This window comes from Chinchilla lanigera, unplaced genomic scaffold, assembly GCF_000276665.1.
Source record: "Chinchilla lanigera isolate Chin_1 unplaced genomic scaffold, ChiLan1.0 scaffold00011, whole genome shotgun sequence".
NCBI lineage: Eukaryota > Metazoa > Chordata > Mammalia > Rodentia > Chinchillidae > Chinchilla > Chinchilla lanigera.
This window is the reverse complement of record NW_004955412.1, coordinates 22,534,908-22,552,919: the sequence shown is the minus strand read 5'-3', so window position 1 is coordinate 22,552,919 and position 18,012 is coordinate 22,534,908. Positions and strand designations below refer to the sequence as shown.

The 18,012-nt window shown below is 42.3% G+C and overlaps 1 protein-coding gene across 1 annotated transcript in view; it reads right to left on the bottom strand.

Annotated features, from left to right (window-relative positions):
- Sorl1 (sortilin-related receptor, L(DLR class) A repeats containing) overlaps positions 1-18,012 on the bottom strand; it is a 154,196-nt gene that overhangs the window by 23,260 nt on the left and 112,924 nt on the right. The window contains exons 26-32 of the mRNA XM_005378364.2: positions 14,503-14,628; positions 11,853-11,960; positions 9,895-10,026; positions 8,802-8,933; positions 8,040-8,174; positions 6,820-6,975; positions 3,893-4,042 (exon numbers count right to left, since the gene is read on the bottom strand). Of these exons, the coding sequence (XP_005378421.1) occupies positions 3,893-4,042; positions 6,820-6,975; positions 8,040-8,174; positions 8,802-8,933; positions 9,895-10,026; positions 11,853-11,960; positions 14,503-14,628 (939 nt within the window). The remainder of the gene's footprint in view (positions 1-3,892; positions 4,043-6,819; positions 6,976-8,039; positions 8,175-8,801; positions 8,934-9,894; positions 10,027-11,852; positions 11,961-14,502; positions 14,629-18,012) is intronic.

Genomic DNA, 18,012 nt, shown 5'->3' with positions numbered 1-18,012 from the left:
AAAAAAAAAAAAAAAAAAAAAAAAAAAAAAAAAAAGACAGATTTGAAACAGGCTGACGACGGTGGCTTAGACATTCAATTAATGAGTTACTATCACCCAGGCGGGTGATCCTATTTCTTTTCCGCTTTAGTAGTTATTTTTCATGTTCACCTTAATGTACAGTTACCAGGCTCAAAGTTTCCGACTGTCACTTTGGTGAGCACAGGGTCAACTTGTCCTGTTGTTTCAATGTCATAGGGTCAACTTTTTCATACTTTTAATGTAAGCATAGAATTTTACACTAATCCCTATTTAAACTCTCAGTGTTTAATGTGGGATACCCTTCCATCATAAGAACTTTCAACACAAATAATATGACGGAAAGATCACAAGTCTTTGTGGGAAATATCTCAGGAAATATCTCCGTCTGTTACTGACTAAGTGGTCCTCTTAGAACCTTCAGTTTCCTAGCTCTAAAATGGAGCAATACCAAATCACAAGGTTGAAAATTAAGTGGAATAAATATATGATTTACATAAGAATAATGAAAGATACATTAAACTCCACTGTCAAATGTTAGTTTCCTTTCTTAAGTCCTAATTATTGCACAAAAAATTATCTTGTTGACTTTTATTGCCTGCACATAGGACAAGCATGCCTGTCAAATTTTCATCCAAGTCACTGATGACATTTTGAGCAGGATAGAGCTACTTGAAAAGTATCAGGGAACATTATAACAGCACATATAAGGAGCAAAGTCGAAGCCGCCTGAAGACCACTTACGATAAAGAGAAAAATAAAACAAAAGCCAAAAGAGCAAGAACGCCAATAGGCATAATAATGAAAAGAAAAACTAATACACAGGCAATACAGTCAAAGGCTTTTTGGTTTCTGAGTTCCTGATAATTAGAACCAAGTGTACTGATGTACAATTCATCCTCAACATGTACCTGTATCTACTCAGTTCCTGATTACTGAAGATGTTATTAATGGACTACCTTACCATTTTCCTAATCTAAACAACAAGCAGACAAAACAAATCCACCCAGAAAATGAAGAAAGGGCGACAGTAAAAGGGTATTTCTTGAACAGAGATCCCTAACTAACAGCTTATCAAACTCCTTGACTTTTGGACAAAGAAAGGATCTTTCAGACAAACAGAACAAAAACAGAAATGACTTTTGTGGAAAATAAAAGCAGCACGATTGATGGGGGTCTTGTAACTTGTATACAAAAAGCACAGGTGAAGGAAAAAAAATCCCATACATTTGGAAATGAGTAAGTTTCATATGTCAGGTTAAGAACTTGGCTAATATTTCTGCCTCAAGTCAGCAGCCTAGCAAGACCTCCAGGACATAATGAAATCTGTCTCCACAGGTTGAAAACTATAGAGACAGTTATGGGGAACCATGCAAGTGTGCAACCTGGCAAAGACTCATTGGAGATCATGTGGAGAAGACCCCTGACAATGAAGATGTCACATGAGCAGGATCAAAACAACTCCTACAATGACAGACCTTCCTCTAACTTTCTACTAGGAAGCCTCACACTAGTTTAGCCTCCACTGTCAATAAGGGAGCCCATTATGGTCCCAGCCCCACACAGGAAAGCCTGGCACCCCCACCTTGGCCGGCAGCTACAGTATTCCAGTCATCCAGAGGCGAGGACTTCATTATTCCTTCCTCTTGACTGCTCCGGCCCCTGATATACTAAAATATATTTTTCTTGTTTCACTTTCATAGTCCTATCACATTAGACTCCTTACTGGCATTGGATTCCAATCTCACATCCTCCTTGTTCAACCCATTCCCGCTCATAACAAAGTCTGAGTGATCTAAAATGTAAGGGTACCTCCACTCCTGCTAAAATCTGCAATGGTTTCCTATGAGCAGAAGGATAAAGTCCTACTATGGATGGTCTACCCAAGTCCCTCGCCTGTCTCTCTGCACTCAAACTTTGCCCTGCCTGCGGCCCTCCTCAGACCTGTTTTCTTACGCTTCTGAGCCTCTAGGTGTCCATGCTGTCCCCACGATGCCTGTCATCTGTCACCTTGCCTCACTGTTCTCCATTAATACTCCTCCAGACCTGAGAAAGGTGGTGTGCACCTGTAGTTCCTGCTACTTGGCCGAGGCTTGAGGATCACTTGAGCCCAAGAGCTCAGCACTAACCTAGGTGACATAGTAGGAAAACATTTCTTAAAATAAACAAGCAAACAAAACCCACTCAGGAGTCACCAGCTCGATGCTTTTCCTGACCAGCTCCCACCTCTCCAGGAAGATGGCGTGGTCTACTTCTGGACTACATCAGTTCCTTGAAACCACTTCTGTTACTGCCCACCTTATACTGAGATGCAACTGGGTGCTCATGTTTCTCCCGTTAGAATTTGTGCCTCCAAATCCTGTGTGATCAACAAGTATTTGTCCAGCCAGACTGAAGTTCTTACCAGACACACACCAAATATCTAGGATAGCACAGAATTTACCACACTGGTCTGATGCTAAGGGTCACAGAGGGATGCAATCCTGAGCGTCCTCCTGGCAACTGCTCCTGATTCAATGGTCAAAAACGACCAAACTTACATTTTTCACAAGCATTTCTCACATGATTCTGCTGTTATATAACTTTCATAACTACTGAGAAGAATTAAGAAATAACTAACATTCTCTATTTTTAATCCTGTTCTACCCTGAAATGGTAACATTGGGTAGAGTTCCATTTGGGGCTTTAATTTTCACTTACAAATTGTTAAAGAAAGAAATGTGACCAAAACAGGAATCAAAGAAGAGGACTAGAGACACTTGCTGCGTGGTTAGGGCTAAGAGGGGCTCTCTGCTTAGAAGAGGGTCAGTCTTTGCCACTCTATGTTCACCAGAGGAAAATTAGACATAGACAAATGCTCTGCCCGGTAGTAAAGGGCATGTGATTGGCTGGGACATCTCTGCCTATAGTCAGTAAATGATTTGATGGAGAGGAGACCCCCAAGAGGAAGGAGCCCCAACCCACAGCAGTGTCCATCATCAGAGAGGCATGCTGATAATGAGAGATGGGTACTCTTTGGCCACACACTCCCCAAATCTTTACAGTTCTATCCATCAGACCAGAGGTGGACTTCGTGTGCAGCCAGGGACCAAAACGCTCTGTCTTTTGGATGAGGAGGAAATGCATGACCTCATCTCTGTATCCTCACTTCGAGGTTGTCTACTTTTACCCGCTGCCTCCTAAGAGTCATGCTGAGATGTAGGACATCCCTGCTGAACATACACTGTAAACCTCAGTCAGCTCACAGGGCCATGGTCTCCCTCTATCACCTACTCCAAGGGTCCTCCATGGGTACACTGGGGAATCAGGGGTCAAGACCGATTATGCTTGACAAATGTCTCAGCTCAGAACCCATACACAGTGGGGACATTATTTCACACTGGGTTCAGCCTCACCAACTGGAATTACCCTAGGGTCTAAGGCTGAATTTCTTAATGGGGTGCTGGAGGTGATCCTGCCCAAATAATATGGTCTCTACACCTCACAGATACTCACTAAATACATCAAGAAGAGTGAATGCACATATGAAAGATAATGGCTTTACCCACAGGTATCTCACTCAGTTGAAATATATAACAAAATCCCTATTTATTTTTCTCATCCCCTCCGAAAAATTTTTAATGGGTCTGTTCCTCATATTTAAAATAAACAACTTATTAAAAATGTGACTATCATATAATATGATGTGGATTTGTGCCGTGAAGTCCCTGTGGAGAATACTATGAAAGCATAATTACACAGAAGTGCCTGGACTCTCTCTCTCTCTCTCTCTCTCTCTCTCTCTCTCTCTCTTTCTCTCTCTCTCTCTCTCACACACACACACACACACACAAACACACAGTGCAACTCTCTCAAGCCTGCCCTAACTACTCACGGCAGTTGGCCTCGTCCTGGCCATCCTGGCAATCCCGATGGCCATCGCAGCGCTTCCAGTTGGGGATGCACTTCTTCGGCTGGTGGCACTCGAACTCAAATCGGTCACAGCGCCCAACCTGGCTGGGTGTGGAGGGGGCAGTGACATTTGCTGGAAAAGAGATTTTAAAAATTCACGTGTTAGTACTGAGGAGCTTGGCAGTAACAGCAACAACTCTTAGGACAGTACAGTGCTTCAGGGACTGCTGTGGGCACCTGAAGACAAGTGTACGCTCTGGACCAAGACAGCAGATTGCATGCTGACACCTAATTTGCTCCCTCACAGGACCCACTAGAGACCTAGTTCAGAGACTGATCTTACAGACCTAAACCCACAAGGGCATGGAGAACAGGAAAACAGACAAAAGTAATGAACTTTAGGAAGCTGGAAAGCAGACAAACAGTGGCAAGTGACTAAAGAGATGAAAGAAGCTTGTATCCTACTCTGAGCTGCGAGAGCAGAAACAACAAGAAACAACCAGTTCGATACCATGAATTCCTCAAAAAGCCCAGAAACTGGCTCCTCTTAACTGGGAGTGAAGAAGGGGGGAAATAAAATAAAGGAACCAACTGAAAGATGTTTAAGAAACAGGTACAGGGGCCGGGAGCATAACCCGGTGGTAGAATGCTCACCTAGCACGCACAAAGCTGGGTTCCACCCAGTACCACAAAAACAACAACAAAAAAGCAGTGGTTACATCCCCTACATCCCTTCCACCTAACAGCCCCATGAGACGATCAGCACATACCTCATCCCAACAGAAGACTGGCAGGTTGTCATGTGAGCAAAATAAAAATAGAGAGCTGCTCACAGAGGCATAGTGGGCATAAGAACATCTTACTATAAAGCTGAGATTAAACCTACAGACAACAGAAGGTGAAGATCTCATATCTTGCCCCAAGAACCCCATAAAAAATCTCTATTGTCTAGGCAGGGAATTGTAGGAATTCTCTCTGGGGAAACTGACCAGTGTCAGAGGTAACTCTAAAATTACCAAGGCCCTAGAAAGCTAAGCCAAGGCAAATGATGCCACTTATTCTTGGACAAGAAGGGAGCCACTGGAAAGCCCCAAGAGCAGGGGTGGCTGTGAATACATATCAGCATGTGTCTTACTGGAAGACAGGCAGAAAAGGGGAGAAATGAGGGCAAAAAGCCAGTTAGAAGACTTCTACACTAAAAAAATAAGAGGTGATGGCTGGAGACAACACCAAGTTCAAATTCGCACCAACAATCTACACAGAAAGAAGGCACAAAAGCTGAGTGAGATATACAACTAAGGCTTTGCTCACTAGCTTAGTCAGAGTTTGCTAGAGTATGTTAATATTCTGGTCAGAGTCTTAGTAACAAAAAACCATTTTCAGAGAAGGATAAGCAAGTTACTCGGTAGACAGATGGGCCTTGAAAGGAAAGGACAGAGGTAACAGATTTCTCTTTTTACAGTTCATTTTAGTTTGAGAAGCATGTATGGGGCACCAGCCATTTGCCTGTCATTGTGGCGGACACAGCAAAAGATTCAAAGCAGAATATAGCATGATCCCAAAGCAGCAGTTCCCCATAACTCTTATAGAAAAAAGGGCCTACACACACAAAAAAAAATAGGAATCAATACCAGGCAGGTCACAGTTATGAATGCAAAGAGCCACAGTAAATCCAATGATACTGGAAAACACCACAGTAAATCCAATGATACTGGAAAACAACTGGTGTTTTCCAACATCAGTTAAAAGAGTTGGGGAAAGAACCTGGAGGTAGGGCTTGAAGGGGACAGTCAAGCCATAGTGGTTTGAAGCAGGAATCTCAAACTTCAGGGAACCTAAGAAGCACATGGGGCTCTCCTAGGCTCCACCCACCTCAGGTGATTCCATATAGGTATTCAATGGGCCATCCTTTGAGAAATACTTATAACATAGTGAGCTCTCTTTGCTATAAAATCTAGGCTTCTGTCTGCCTTGATGGGTGCAGGGTCTCAGAGACAGGAAAAATAAGAGAGAGAGAGTGTACAGGAGTTTCTGTTAAGGGCAGAAACCTTGCTGCAAATGTACAGTGGGAAGGAAGCAAGTCTATCTCCTCATGGATGAGGAGTTCGGCCAGGCTGATGTAAGAATTAATGGAGGCAAGGAGGAGTTGGTGCACAAAGGGCCTTGGAAGCACGAATTGAGCATCAAGGATTGATCTCCTAGAGAAAAGAGCAAGAGGACATCAGTGGTGATTTTTACACAGGGAAGCACAGTTATACTGAAAGAAATTCAGACTGTTAGAAGTCTCCTAGGACAAGCATGATGCAAAGCATAGCAAACAAGTATCCATTCTCTTCTTGTCAATGACTTTGAAACACACTCCTGCTTAGGGAGAAACACAGCATCCTTAGCTTTTCTGCCCGCAGTGGAGGGCACACACCAGGTAGATGGGATCTGGAGCAGCCAGCTTCCACCCACCCCAGCACTACAGTTCTCCCACAGAACTGCAGCTGCCTCCACGTTCAGCCACTAGATGGCAGTGCTCACTCTTCTTTTAGAAGCACAGGCCTGACAACCAGCAAGCAGGAAAATTGGACCCTGTCCTCTGAGAGTTTAATACACACATAAAAACCTCCCTATCATCCCAACTGCAATTTCCCACAGAGAAGGAAGCGGAGGCCGCCCAACCGCAGCAGGGGTGGGAAGCAGGTGGCTGGCCTTTTCTGGCAGGGAGTTCGGAGGGCAGTTTGGAAAATGAGATGCTGCAGTTTCAGCTCCCGTTGGACTTCCTGTCCCAGGAGCAGCACCAGAAGTCTCTCTGCCCTAAAGGCACAATGCTGGTAAGAAGTACAGGCTGTGGCCAGGCTTTGCTCCTACAATGTTCTCTTCCCACAGCAAGAGCCACAGGAGGGAGGAAGGGACAGGGCTCACCAAGTGAGGGGCAGGCTTCCTCATCCGAGCCATCTGCACAGTCCCGGTACCCGTCGCACACCCAGGTGTCCATCACGCAGGGCCCATTGCTGCAGCGGAAGTAATTGGGCAGACACGTGGAGGGCCTCGGTGTGGGAGAGGGAAGAACGTGTGAATCTGAGGAAAACACCAAGTGAGAAAATCCAGAGCATTACTGGAAGCTTGATCTCAGACAACATGTGTCCCAAACCTGGTGTAGATGTACCAGTCTTAGCTACTGCAGCCGAGAAGCCAGTGACAAGCACAGCTCGGAACAGTAGCCCATCTGCAAATCACTTGCAAGAGGGTGTCGGTTCCCTTTTGGGGAGCAGAGTTACCATACTATCAGATGGATACCAGCTAACAGGTGAGTGTGCTTTTGTGGGGACTTGTGAGGTCCGATGGAAAGAACAGGTGGCCTGGAAGACACAGGATGGCTGGAGAAGTCCTACTGTTGTAGTTAATTCATCACAATGACCCCAAGACCTGCCTTGGAGGTGAGAACACCAAGAGGGAAGTAGAAAAGTTATGTATCCTCATCAGTGCTCCTCGGTGCATCACAGCACATGCAGGATCCAGGGACATCGTCAGAGTGCAGATTCTCATTCAGTAGGTGTAGAGCAGGGCCACAGATTCTGCATTTGTGTGTGTGTATGTGTGTGTGTGTGTGTGTGTGTGTGTCTGTTATTAAGGACTGAATGAACCCAAGGTCTTGACACTGAGTTATACCCCAGTCTTTTTAAAAATTTTTAAATTTTGAGATAAGGTTTCGATAAAACTCTAACTTGCCCAGCTTGGGCTCAAAGTTGCAATCCTCCTGTCTCAGCCTCCCAAAGTGCTGGGATTACAGGCCTGTGCCACCGCTCCCAGTTGAGCTTCTCCATGTCTAACAAGCTCAAGGAGATGCAGATGCTACCGGTCTGCAGACCACACTGAACAGCAGGGCTCTAGACAGCTGGCTGCGCTCAGCAAAATCTGCAAAGAATAACCTTGACAACAGGAGAAACCGATCATCCTGATTTCAAAATGAAAGGGAGGGGTTAAAAATATCTCAGGGTCACAACTCCAAAAAGAATCCAAAAATATGAGGAATACGTCAGGCACTAAAGAGACGAAGGTAGAGTCTATTCAGACAGGTGAAACTGTTCTGGTGTGTCATAACCTTGGGTTGCCCATGTACTACCCTGAGGCTTCCTTCTCACCTCCACAATCTTTCTCGTCAGACCAGTCCCCACAGTCATTCTCCCTGTCACATTTCCACCTGTTGGGGATGCAGTGGCCATTTTCACACCGGAACTGGAAGTAGCGGGAACAGTTGGGAGCTTCTGTGGGGTTTTCTGCAGAAATCAAACACACCATCAGCCGTGTTCCCGGAGCCAGTGCAAACACTAAGCTCCTCCTGTGTACCTCCTCCTCAAAACCCAAAGCCAGGCCCACCTACACTTCCCTTCCAGAGACCACATGTAGCTTCGAGGACCCAAGGTCAACATAGCATACCCACAAACAATAGCACTTGGTTCTCAGCCCTCAGCTCTTGTTTTTCTGCCTTATTTTTTGGGATCCTCGGAATAATCGCCTGGTTTTTTAATTTTGACATTCCATCAAAGGAATAACCTAAGAATTGATGATAACTCAGTGGTGATGTTGTAGTTTGTTACTTCAGGAAAGAAAAAGTACGCTCTGTAACATGTACCACAAGTCCTCACCTAGCCTGTGTTCTCTAGATATAATGTGACCCTCTTAATTGGGGAAAGGACAGGAAATGGAATAAACATTTCCCTGGCACCTACAAGATCTGAGGTCCCCACTTCTCTCAATTCTTTAATTGGGGATTTGAGAACTGCAGCAGGTACTGCTAAGGAAGGAGGAAACAAATTCTTCAGGTGATTTCTAGCTAACATTTTCTCCTTCTTACAGGTATCACTGTCACTGGAAGGCGAGGATACACAGATCTAAAATCTCACCACAGTTGGCTTCATCAGAGTAGTCGCCGCAATCATCCATCCCATCGCATTTCCAAATCAAACTGATGCACACTCCATTCTGACACTGGAAACCAAGTTCATCACACACCTTGTGGAACTCGGGGTCTTGGGCTACATAAGGAACAAATATCCGTAATTACAGATTACTTGTGTGCCGGAGAAGTCAAGGCAACAGTGCTGCCTCAGAAACAAGACGCAGGAACAAACTAAATCTTAATGGAAAACACCTTTTGTTAGTTAATTCATTCTGCAGAACTTTATGAGTACTGTTACAGACTGAGTTTATCCTCCCGAAATTTACAGGTTAAAGTCTTAATCCCCAGTACTTCAAACAAGTGACTGTTTTGGACATAATGTTTAAAGAGCTAATTAAAGTTAAAATGAGGGCAGGAGGGTGGGCCCTAATCCAATATGACTGGTATTCTTATAAATTTAGGCACAGGCATTTAGAGAGGAATAGCCATGCAAAGACATAGGGAAAAGAGGGCCATATAGCAGGTCAAGAAGGAGGTCTCCGAGGAAACCACCTGCCAGCACCTTGGCCTTGGACTTCCAGTCTCTAGAACTGCAAGAGAATACATTGCTGTTGTATAAGTCATTCAATCTGTGGCACTTTGCTACCGCATCCCAAGCACATGGGCCATATGCAGGGCACTGTTTGAGGCTATGTCAATGAATAAAATAGAGTACCTTCTCTGGTGACATTCATATTCTAGCAGGGGAGGTAGATCGTAAAACAAATACATCATATATACAATGCAGGAAAAGTGCTGTGAAGATCTTAGGAACAGGTAGAGGGGTACAGAGACTGGCTACTGAGTACAGAATGCTAAGGAAGGCCTCTGGACGAGGTGACATGTCAGCCAAGATCGTGGTCATTCACCATTAGAGTGGGGCCTAATCCCCTAATACATATACTAACAACTAAACAGCAGCACTTCTTAAGTAAGAAAGGTAACTCTCAGAAAAGGCAAACTCGGACACTCTGCTGAAATCTGTTAACCAGGTGGAAGTGCATCCCAAGGTAGTTCAACCTCATGCCCATGAATGACTCCCAGCCAGCCCCACTCACAGCATCCGGCAAATGCAGGATCCTCGTCTGATCCATCCCGGCACTGAATGATCCCATCACACACCATGGAGTGGAACAGACACTGCTGGCGGTTCTTACACACAAAGTCCATGAAGCGCGTGCAGAGGGGCTCTGTAAGGGGATGGGAAGAGAAATGGCCATGAGTGCCTGGGGCCAGCTGGGCTCCCTCCGCCTCCTGGCAAATGACACTGGTACAGATGTACATTTAGGAAACAATAGTCACAGCCACTGTTGATCAAGCACTTGCTTTGTGCCAAAGTATCAAGTACTTGTTATAAAGAACATCATTAACCCCTCAAGGCAACATTGTAAGAGATTTAATCATCTCTGTTTTTAAAATGAAAAAAATAGGGGGCGCATTCATTGAGTATGGTGCCAAGAATAAACAACTGATGAAGGGGAAGCCACAGTGAAATCCAGATCTAAATGGCATCGAAGCCCATGATCTAACTCACTATTAATATGACCCTCACTCCCTAATATAGGAGCTGACAAACTTTTTCTGTATGGGACCAGTGTTATGAACTGAATTATGCCTACCCTTTCTCCCCAGAATTCTTATGCTGAGGTTCTAATCCCCCAGTGTGACTGTGTTTGGAGAGAGGACCTTTAAAAAAATATCATTAGTTTAAACGAAGTCATAAGAGTCAGGCCCTAATCCAACAGGATTGGTGTCGCAAGAAGAGATAGCAGGTATGTAAACAGGGAGAAAAGGCCATGGGAGCACACAGCAGAAATGGGACTTCAAAGGTGAATTACAATTGCTTCTCTTCTGGGTCTCTAGCCAAGAGCCTTCAGATTTGAACTGTGACCTCAGCTTGCCACAAGTCTCCAGCCTGCTGGTTCACTCTGCAAATATTGTATTTGCCAGTCCCCACATGAAACAAGAACTTATAATAAATATGTCTTCTGTCTCTCTGCCTCTGTCTGTCTCTTTCTCTAATATCTTACTGGCTTTGTTTCTGTGAAGAACCCTACTAACACAACCAGAAAGCAGAGATGCTAGGCTTTGCAAACATACAGCCTGCTACAGCGGCTCAACTTCACCACTGTAGCATGAGATCAGCCCACGCAGTATATAAGCAAAAGCAGTAGTTACTGTGCTCAAATACGACTTCATTTAAAAGAACAGATTATGGGCTGAATCTTGTCCATAGGCCGGTTTGCCACCCCTAACATTAGTTCTCACTGTGGACTGCACATTACAAATACCTGCAACACTGTCTAAAAAGAAAAAAAAACAAAAAACAAAAAAAAACAAGGCCCAAGCGCCACACTCTAATCAACCCAGAATGTTTGGGGTTGATGCCCAGGCACTGGCTCTGCAGGTGATTCCACTGTAGACTCAAGGCCAAACACTGCTAACCCAAGATAATCTAAAGAAAATTGGGGCTAGAAAGGGTCACCTGACATATGATCCTTCCTAAGTGACAATCAGCAACACTTATGAAACCCTTCAAGAAGAAGCAAGTGCCTAATTGAAAATAAATGGTTGACTTGTAGTAATCCTTCAGTGCCTAATGTTACAGTTCTGGATCACCTATAACAATCGAACATAAAAAAAGTCTTTTTCTTCAAATTCTTGTTTCTTGACTTTTCTTACATAGCACCTACAAATGTCACACAAAAATTCAAAAAATTGTCATCTTCAGTATAAATGAGGTATATGTGGCAGCCAAACCATAATATTCACCCAAGTATAAACTATTCTCACGATCACCGACCCCAGCCCTCTTCCTGCTCGCCTCTGCCCAAACCTTGTCTCTCTGCTTGATCAGTTCCTAAATCCTGGTGAAGCACTCCATAGTCAAGGGTTAAAAGCTAACCAAACAGAAGTACTGAAGAAACAACTGGATTTGATCCACCTGATGCTCTTCATTTATACCAAGTGGGCCCTAGCAGGGGAGTGGACTCACCACAGTGAGTGTTGGACTCACCACAGTGCTGTTCGTCCGAGCCGTCAGAGCAGTCCCGTAGACCATCGCAGTGTTTGCTGGATGGGATACACGTGCCATTGGGGCAGCGGAATCCATTGCACTTCTTCTCTGAAAAGTAATCCAACAACAACAAAGAATGACAAAGAAGAAACAGGCAGGCACTCACATCCCTTGTTGGCAGGGCAACAAGGTAAATTGTATCGATAAATTTATATGGACCCTAAAGCAATTTGGCAATAACTAGCAAAATTACAAATGTATATATACTTGGACCCAACAAGTACAAATGTAGAAATGTGTTCTACACAATTGAAAAATAATGTAAATATAAGATAAAAATCTGCACTTAATTTTAAGTGTAAGTGTTATGTTCCATTACTAGTTGTAAGGGATCAAAAACCACCACCGTGTCCATCATTAGGGAACTGTTTAATAAATGACTATACATTAGAACAGTAGACAGGGACACAGAGATTGCAAAGGAGCAATATGGAAAATTTTCTCCCAGATATACAGTTATATGAAAGGTACAAAACCACATGCACAGTGCAATATTATTTGTATAAAATGGAACAAGAATAGAGCAAATATTTAAATTTTGTTTATATAGTTATGCATCACCACAACAGCTACGTTCTCAGAAACATACCATTACTCAAATGTTTTTGCCATTCGAAAATCAGAATGTACATACACAGACTTAGTTGGTATAGATAGATCACTCAATATGCTCTCTTGATTCATTCAAGAGATGTGGTAAACATAAGATGTATGATGCTACTGCCAGTGTAATGCAGCACAATACATTACAGTTAACTTTACTTCTAGTAATTAGAAGGGGTGCACTGCACAGTAGTGATAAAAACTATTGTGTAAGAAACAGGTAAGTCAGTGACATAGTTGTGTATTTTAATTATCACATGCTGTTTGTAATTTTATGTGCTATACTGTTATACAAATGGCGGCACAGTATGTTTTTTACGACCACAAACTCATGAGTAAAGCACTGCAGTATGAGAAAGGATACAGTATTACTAGGTGATAGAAAACTTTCAGCTCCATTATAATCTCATAAATGTAGTCTGTCATTGGCAGAAATATCATTATGCACTACATGACTACATAGGCACAAAATGTTCTGAAAATATATTAAAGCATGGTTTCCTACAGGGACAGGGTCAGAACAGGGCAGACAGGAAAAGCAATTGTTCCTGTAGTGTTTTGATACTTTTTCCAGCTTAAACCAGGTAAATGTATTACATATTCAAAAATTAATTACATTTTTTAGAACCAAAAGAAAAGTTTCACTGAATAGGAAAAAATGAGGACATGAATTTCCACTATACAATCCGAGATTTTAAAATCTCTTTGAATCACTGGCAGTCGTAATTCTTCAGGAATTCTAGCACAAAGCCTGTTTGGCAAAAGTTCGCCTAAAAATGTTTAAAAGCTTGGCATTCCATAACCAGTTCCAAGGGGAGTTAAGCTAGAACCAGGATATCCTGATGAGAAGCTCTAACACTAGGGTACCCTCTCTCCCAAGCAGAGTCACTGCTAACATTAGACTTAAACATACATTCTACCAGGGCAGCTGTAGCCTTGCAAAACCAGTGTTTGGCAGAGAGTTCCATGGGGATTAGACAAAAGGCAAGAAAGTGAGTTTTAATCCCAGAAAAAACATTCTTAGGAAATTAGTCAAAGGACAGGAAATGATTAGGTCATGGGACACAATCACTGACCTACTGTTGGGCAGTGGGGCCTGGTTGGAGGTGGGTCACTGAGAGGGTGACTTGGTAGGCTGTATCTCCCTCCCTAGTTCCTACTCTTCCTTTCTGCTTCCCGGCCACCATGCTGTGAGCAGCTTTCCTCCGCTATGCCTCTCTGCCTTGGAGCCAACCCAGCATGGACTATAACCACGAACCAAAATAAACTTCTCCTCCTTTATGTTGGGAGGGTTGAACACTATAACTTAGTAATGAAAAAATGACCATGACAATATCCCAGGAAATGTTCCAAAAGGAGAACAGGCTTTCACTTCCAAGGACGTGAATACCTGTACAAGCACAACAGTGTAAAACTAAAAGCACTTGAAAGCCCAGACAGGAATTAACTAAGTAAATTAGGTTGTAGCAGTAAGAACTGAGTATGAAGCTTCCATAAAAGATGCTAACTACAGAAAATACAGATATAGAGAAACATGAGAGGAATTAGGATGTGTTATGTGCATGTATCAACTCCCCCCAATGTCTATAGTCATTATATACTGCAAACTTGTACTAATAAATTTTTTGGAAAGTAAGCAATATAAAGACCTGTAGACAATAAGTATAATACTATTAAATTTTGGATTGTTTGGTAATGGGACAAGGATAGAAAACCTTAAGAATATTTGACGTCAAATAGCACCATGAATACTGTTTTTGTGGTGTGGTGGCATTTCACACTCCTGGTTGTGTGACAGGCAAAGTGATAGCCAAAGAATGAAGGCAACATTGTCCACTCAAGACATCACAGTGAGCAAACGGGCTTGTTCAGGTGAGAGAAACCTGGGAGTGGCAAGCCTGTACTTCACCTCCTGACTTGGCTCCTGCCTCATCCTGAACAGCAGACACAGAGGAAGCTCCAGAGTGAGCAAGGCATCTGCACTTACCACAGTTGACAGGATCCTCGTCAGAACCATCTTGGCAGTCTGTGTCACCGTCACACGCCCACCGCTGGGGTATGCAGTGCCCATTGCGGCACTGGAAATTGGAGGCCTCACAGGTGTGATAGATAGCTGCCAACACAGAAGGGGGACAGTCACACTTCACTGCTCTCCTCCTCATCAGCTATCAAGGGTGGACAGGGAAGAGGCTGTGCCCTGGGGATTAGGATGTAAACTGCTGGAGCACCTGCAAGGACTCAGGCACCTGGGACTGACCGTAGGAAGAAGCTGCTCCCTCTACAGGCAGGGGCTGCTGGCTGGGTTCCACACAGCAGTATAAAAGCCACTACTCAGGCCTGCATGCCATGCCAAAATTCACCCTACCTCACAGTGACCTATGAGGTCAGCATTCTTCCCTTGCCACAAATGAGAAACAGGCTTGCAAAAACAAAGAAACTTAAACATAATAGCACAGTTTATATTTTTTCTATTATACCTTGCTATTTTATCCTCTCATATAAGGCCTCCCATTCACTCAGGTACTATGAAATAAGGAAGGATGGTGTGTGCTCTGGAGATAAAGTTCTACACCTGGTCCAACCACTCTCTGGAAGCCTCAATGTTATCTCCTTATATTGACATCTAAGTGATCTCTGGAGATCTGAAGGTCCATGAATTTATAAAATTCTAAAAAAAGAAAGACCCAGTTTCAACTTCAGACCCCAAGAACATTAAGATTCATCCAAAGCTTCAAAGAAAACAGACCTCAGAACTTAGAACAACCTAGTCTTCTGGACAGGCAAGAGGAACATCAACCAACCAGTAATAGATAGTGTCCACCACACTCACTTTAAAAAAGAGAAAGAAGAGGAGGAGGAGGAGTACAAAGAGAAAAGGAGGAAAAGAAGGAGCCACAGGAGGAAAAGGAGGAGGAGGAGGAAGGGGAAGAGCAGTAGCAGCAGCAGCAGCTGCTGAAACAGAGAATCACCGTTATAAGTGAACTTCATTTCCATACATGGGTTGAGATCTCCTGAAGTCATTTAGAAATATGGCAAAATCTTGGTCAAAATCTTGGCTAAAAACCAAGATTCTAAAAATTGAGGATTGGGGATGTGGCTCATTGGTAGAACTCTTGCCTTGCGTGCACAAGGCCTTGGGATCGATCCCTAGCACCACAAAATAACAAAACAAAAAATCAAGATTCAAGAGTATAGTATCTGCCTCAAACCCAGCCAACACTGTAAGTGCCTTTTGCATCAGATTTCCCCTTTCTCCTCTGTGTCTATCTGTTGTTGAAGAAAAGCCAGAACTCTCCTTCTTTATAACCAAAATGAAAAACCTCACAGTACTCCTTGGACCCACAGGAGAACATTGTGAGATATTTTATGGATGCCTAAAACTTTATATATTACTGAACACACTCTCTCTCCCGCCCTTCTTCTCTCTCTCTCTCTCTCTCTCTCTCTATATATATATATATATATATATATATATGTATATATCATGTTTTTCCAGTGTAGACACACCAAAAAAGAAATTTAATCATATATCCAGTAAGAGATTAACAACAAATAATGAAATAGAACAATAATAATGATATGAATAATAACAGTCATTTAAGACTTACAAATTATTTATTTTTGGAATTTTCCATGGAAAATTTTTGAACTGTGGTTGACGACAGGTATCAGAAATGACAGATAGCAAAACCATGGAAGAGTAGTGCGGAAGAAGCTACTATAACCTCAAGAGGCTCTTTGCAAGTTTCTGTGTGAACAGGGTGTCTTCGTAAGAGAAGGAGGCAAAACAAACAAAAGTGGGTTGTTGAAAGCAAACTACAATTTTCTATTCAGTTGAGATAACTGGCAATAAGCTGCTCAAGAGTTGGGAAAATTGGCTTACTTTGAGGCTCTTATTTTGCAGTGGCTGGAAATACAAAGAATCTGACTTCTCAAACCACTTAAAACAACTGTGATCCATTACATCTTTTCATCCATCTGAACACCAAGGCTGAGTTTGGTAGGATGGAAATAAGTCTATGAGAAGTTTCAGTATTTACAACCATTAGCACTTACAATTCATTAAACATTTTTTTAAAATACACTTATCTCTGATCAGAAGAATAAATGAATCATGCATGCTACATGAGTTTCTGCCCCAGTAACAGCCATCACGAGGAATATTTTTGATTTATTGGTGTCACAACTCTGGTAGCTTTAAAATAAAATTCCTCACCAAATCCTTGCTTGCTTTCATAAAATATATAAAGTTGCCTAAACTGATTACCATACTAATCTACTTGTTATTATTCAGCTTATGCATTTCATTTTCAACTGAAAACAATTTCAAAGTGCTAGTGGGGTTTCCAAATGACAATTCTGGGAGGCATGTCTGAGATCTCCAAACACAATCCCAGAAGCTGAGATCAGAAATATTAATCGGTTTGCACAATTACACTCAAGTGGTCAGGCATGACCAGAATGCATACTAGATTTTCTTTTTCTGGAATTTTCTATCTCCTGAGTAACTTATTAGGCTCTCACTTACAGTGCCTGGTAAATAACACATGTTTAATTAAAAAAAAAATTATGAAGGTAGAGGTGATTGATTTTAATCCAGACTGAAGAATTTGGGGAAGAAAAAAAGAATCTTCTACACAAGTGGATTCACTAAAAATATGGGAACAAGAAGACTAACACAATAAACACTTGAGATAGAGTATCAGTTTCTGATAAAAGCCATTATCCTAGCCTTACTCTCTGATTTAGATCTTCCCTGACTTACCAGGACCTCCTGGAACATCTGACCGAAAGCATTAGTCAAGCACAAGTGGAATAAAATATTAGTTATATACCCCAATGAGGAAAACTACTGCCTCATTTCTTAGAAACACTCAACCATTAGAAAGTACAGGAGGAAAAACAAATGTCAGTATAAACACAATCTGAATAATTAATGCTATAAAAGAAAACAAAGCATAGAGAAAAATGTTAAAAAATAAAAATGTACATCTGAAAAAAAGTAAACTGATAAACAAGATGTAAAAACTATAATCATGATAATAAAAAGCTCCACAGATATATAAAATAGCAGATTAGATTTAGCTGAAAAGAGAACTGTTAAACTGGAAGGTAAGTGGGAAGAAATAACTCAGATTCTAGCACAGAGCCCTAAAGAGACAGCAAAAATAAATACAGAAAGTGTGAATAAAAGAATGAGAGTCTAACAAATAGCTTATAGCAATTGCTTAAAATAAGACCAGAGAAAGTAGCCAACAGCCATCCCTGAACTATAAGATATTATAACCGAGAATTGATTAGAAACATAAATTGTCTGATCTTAAAAAGAAAACAACACCCAATCAGGATAAATAAAAATAACTGCACACATAGGTAAGGGAAACTGTGTAACAACAGCAAGAAGTAAAGGTAACTGGAAAGCAAAGAGTCTTGTTATTTTAACAGGTAATCTCACAGGAGAATTCCAGTTGGCATAAGAAAGCAGAAAGAAATGGAA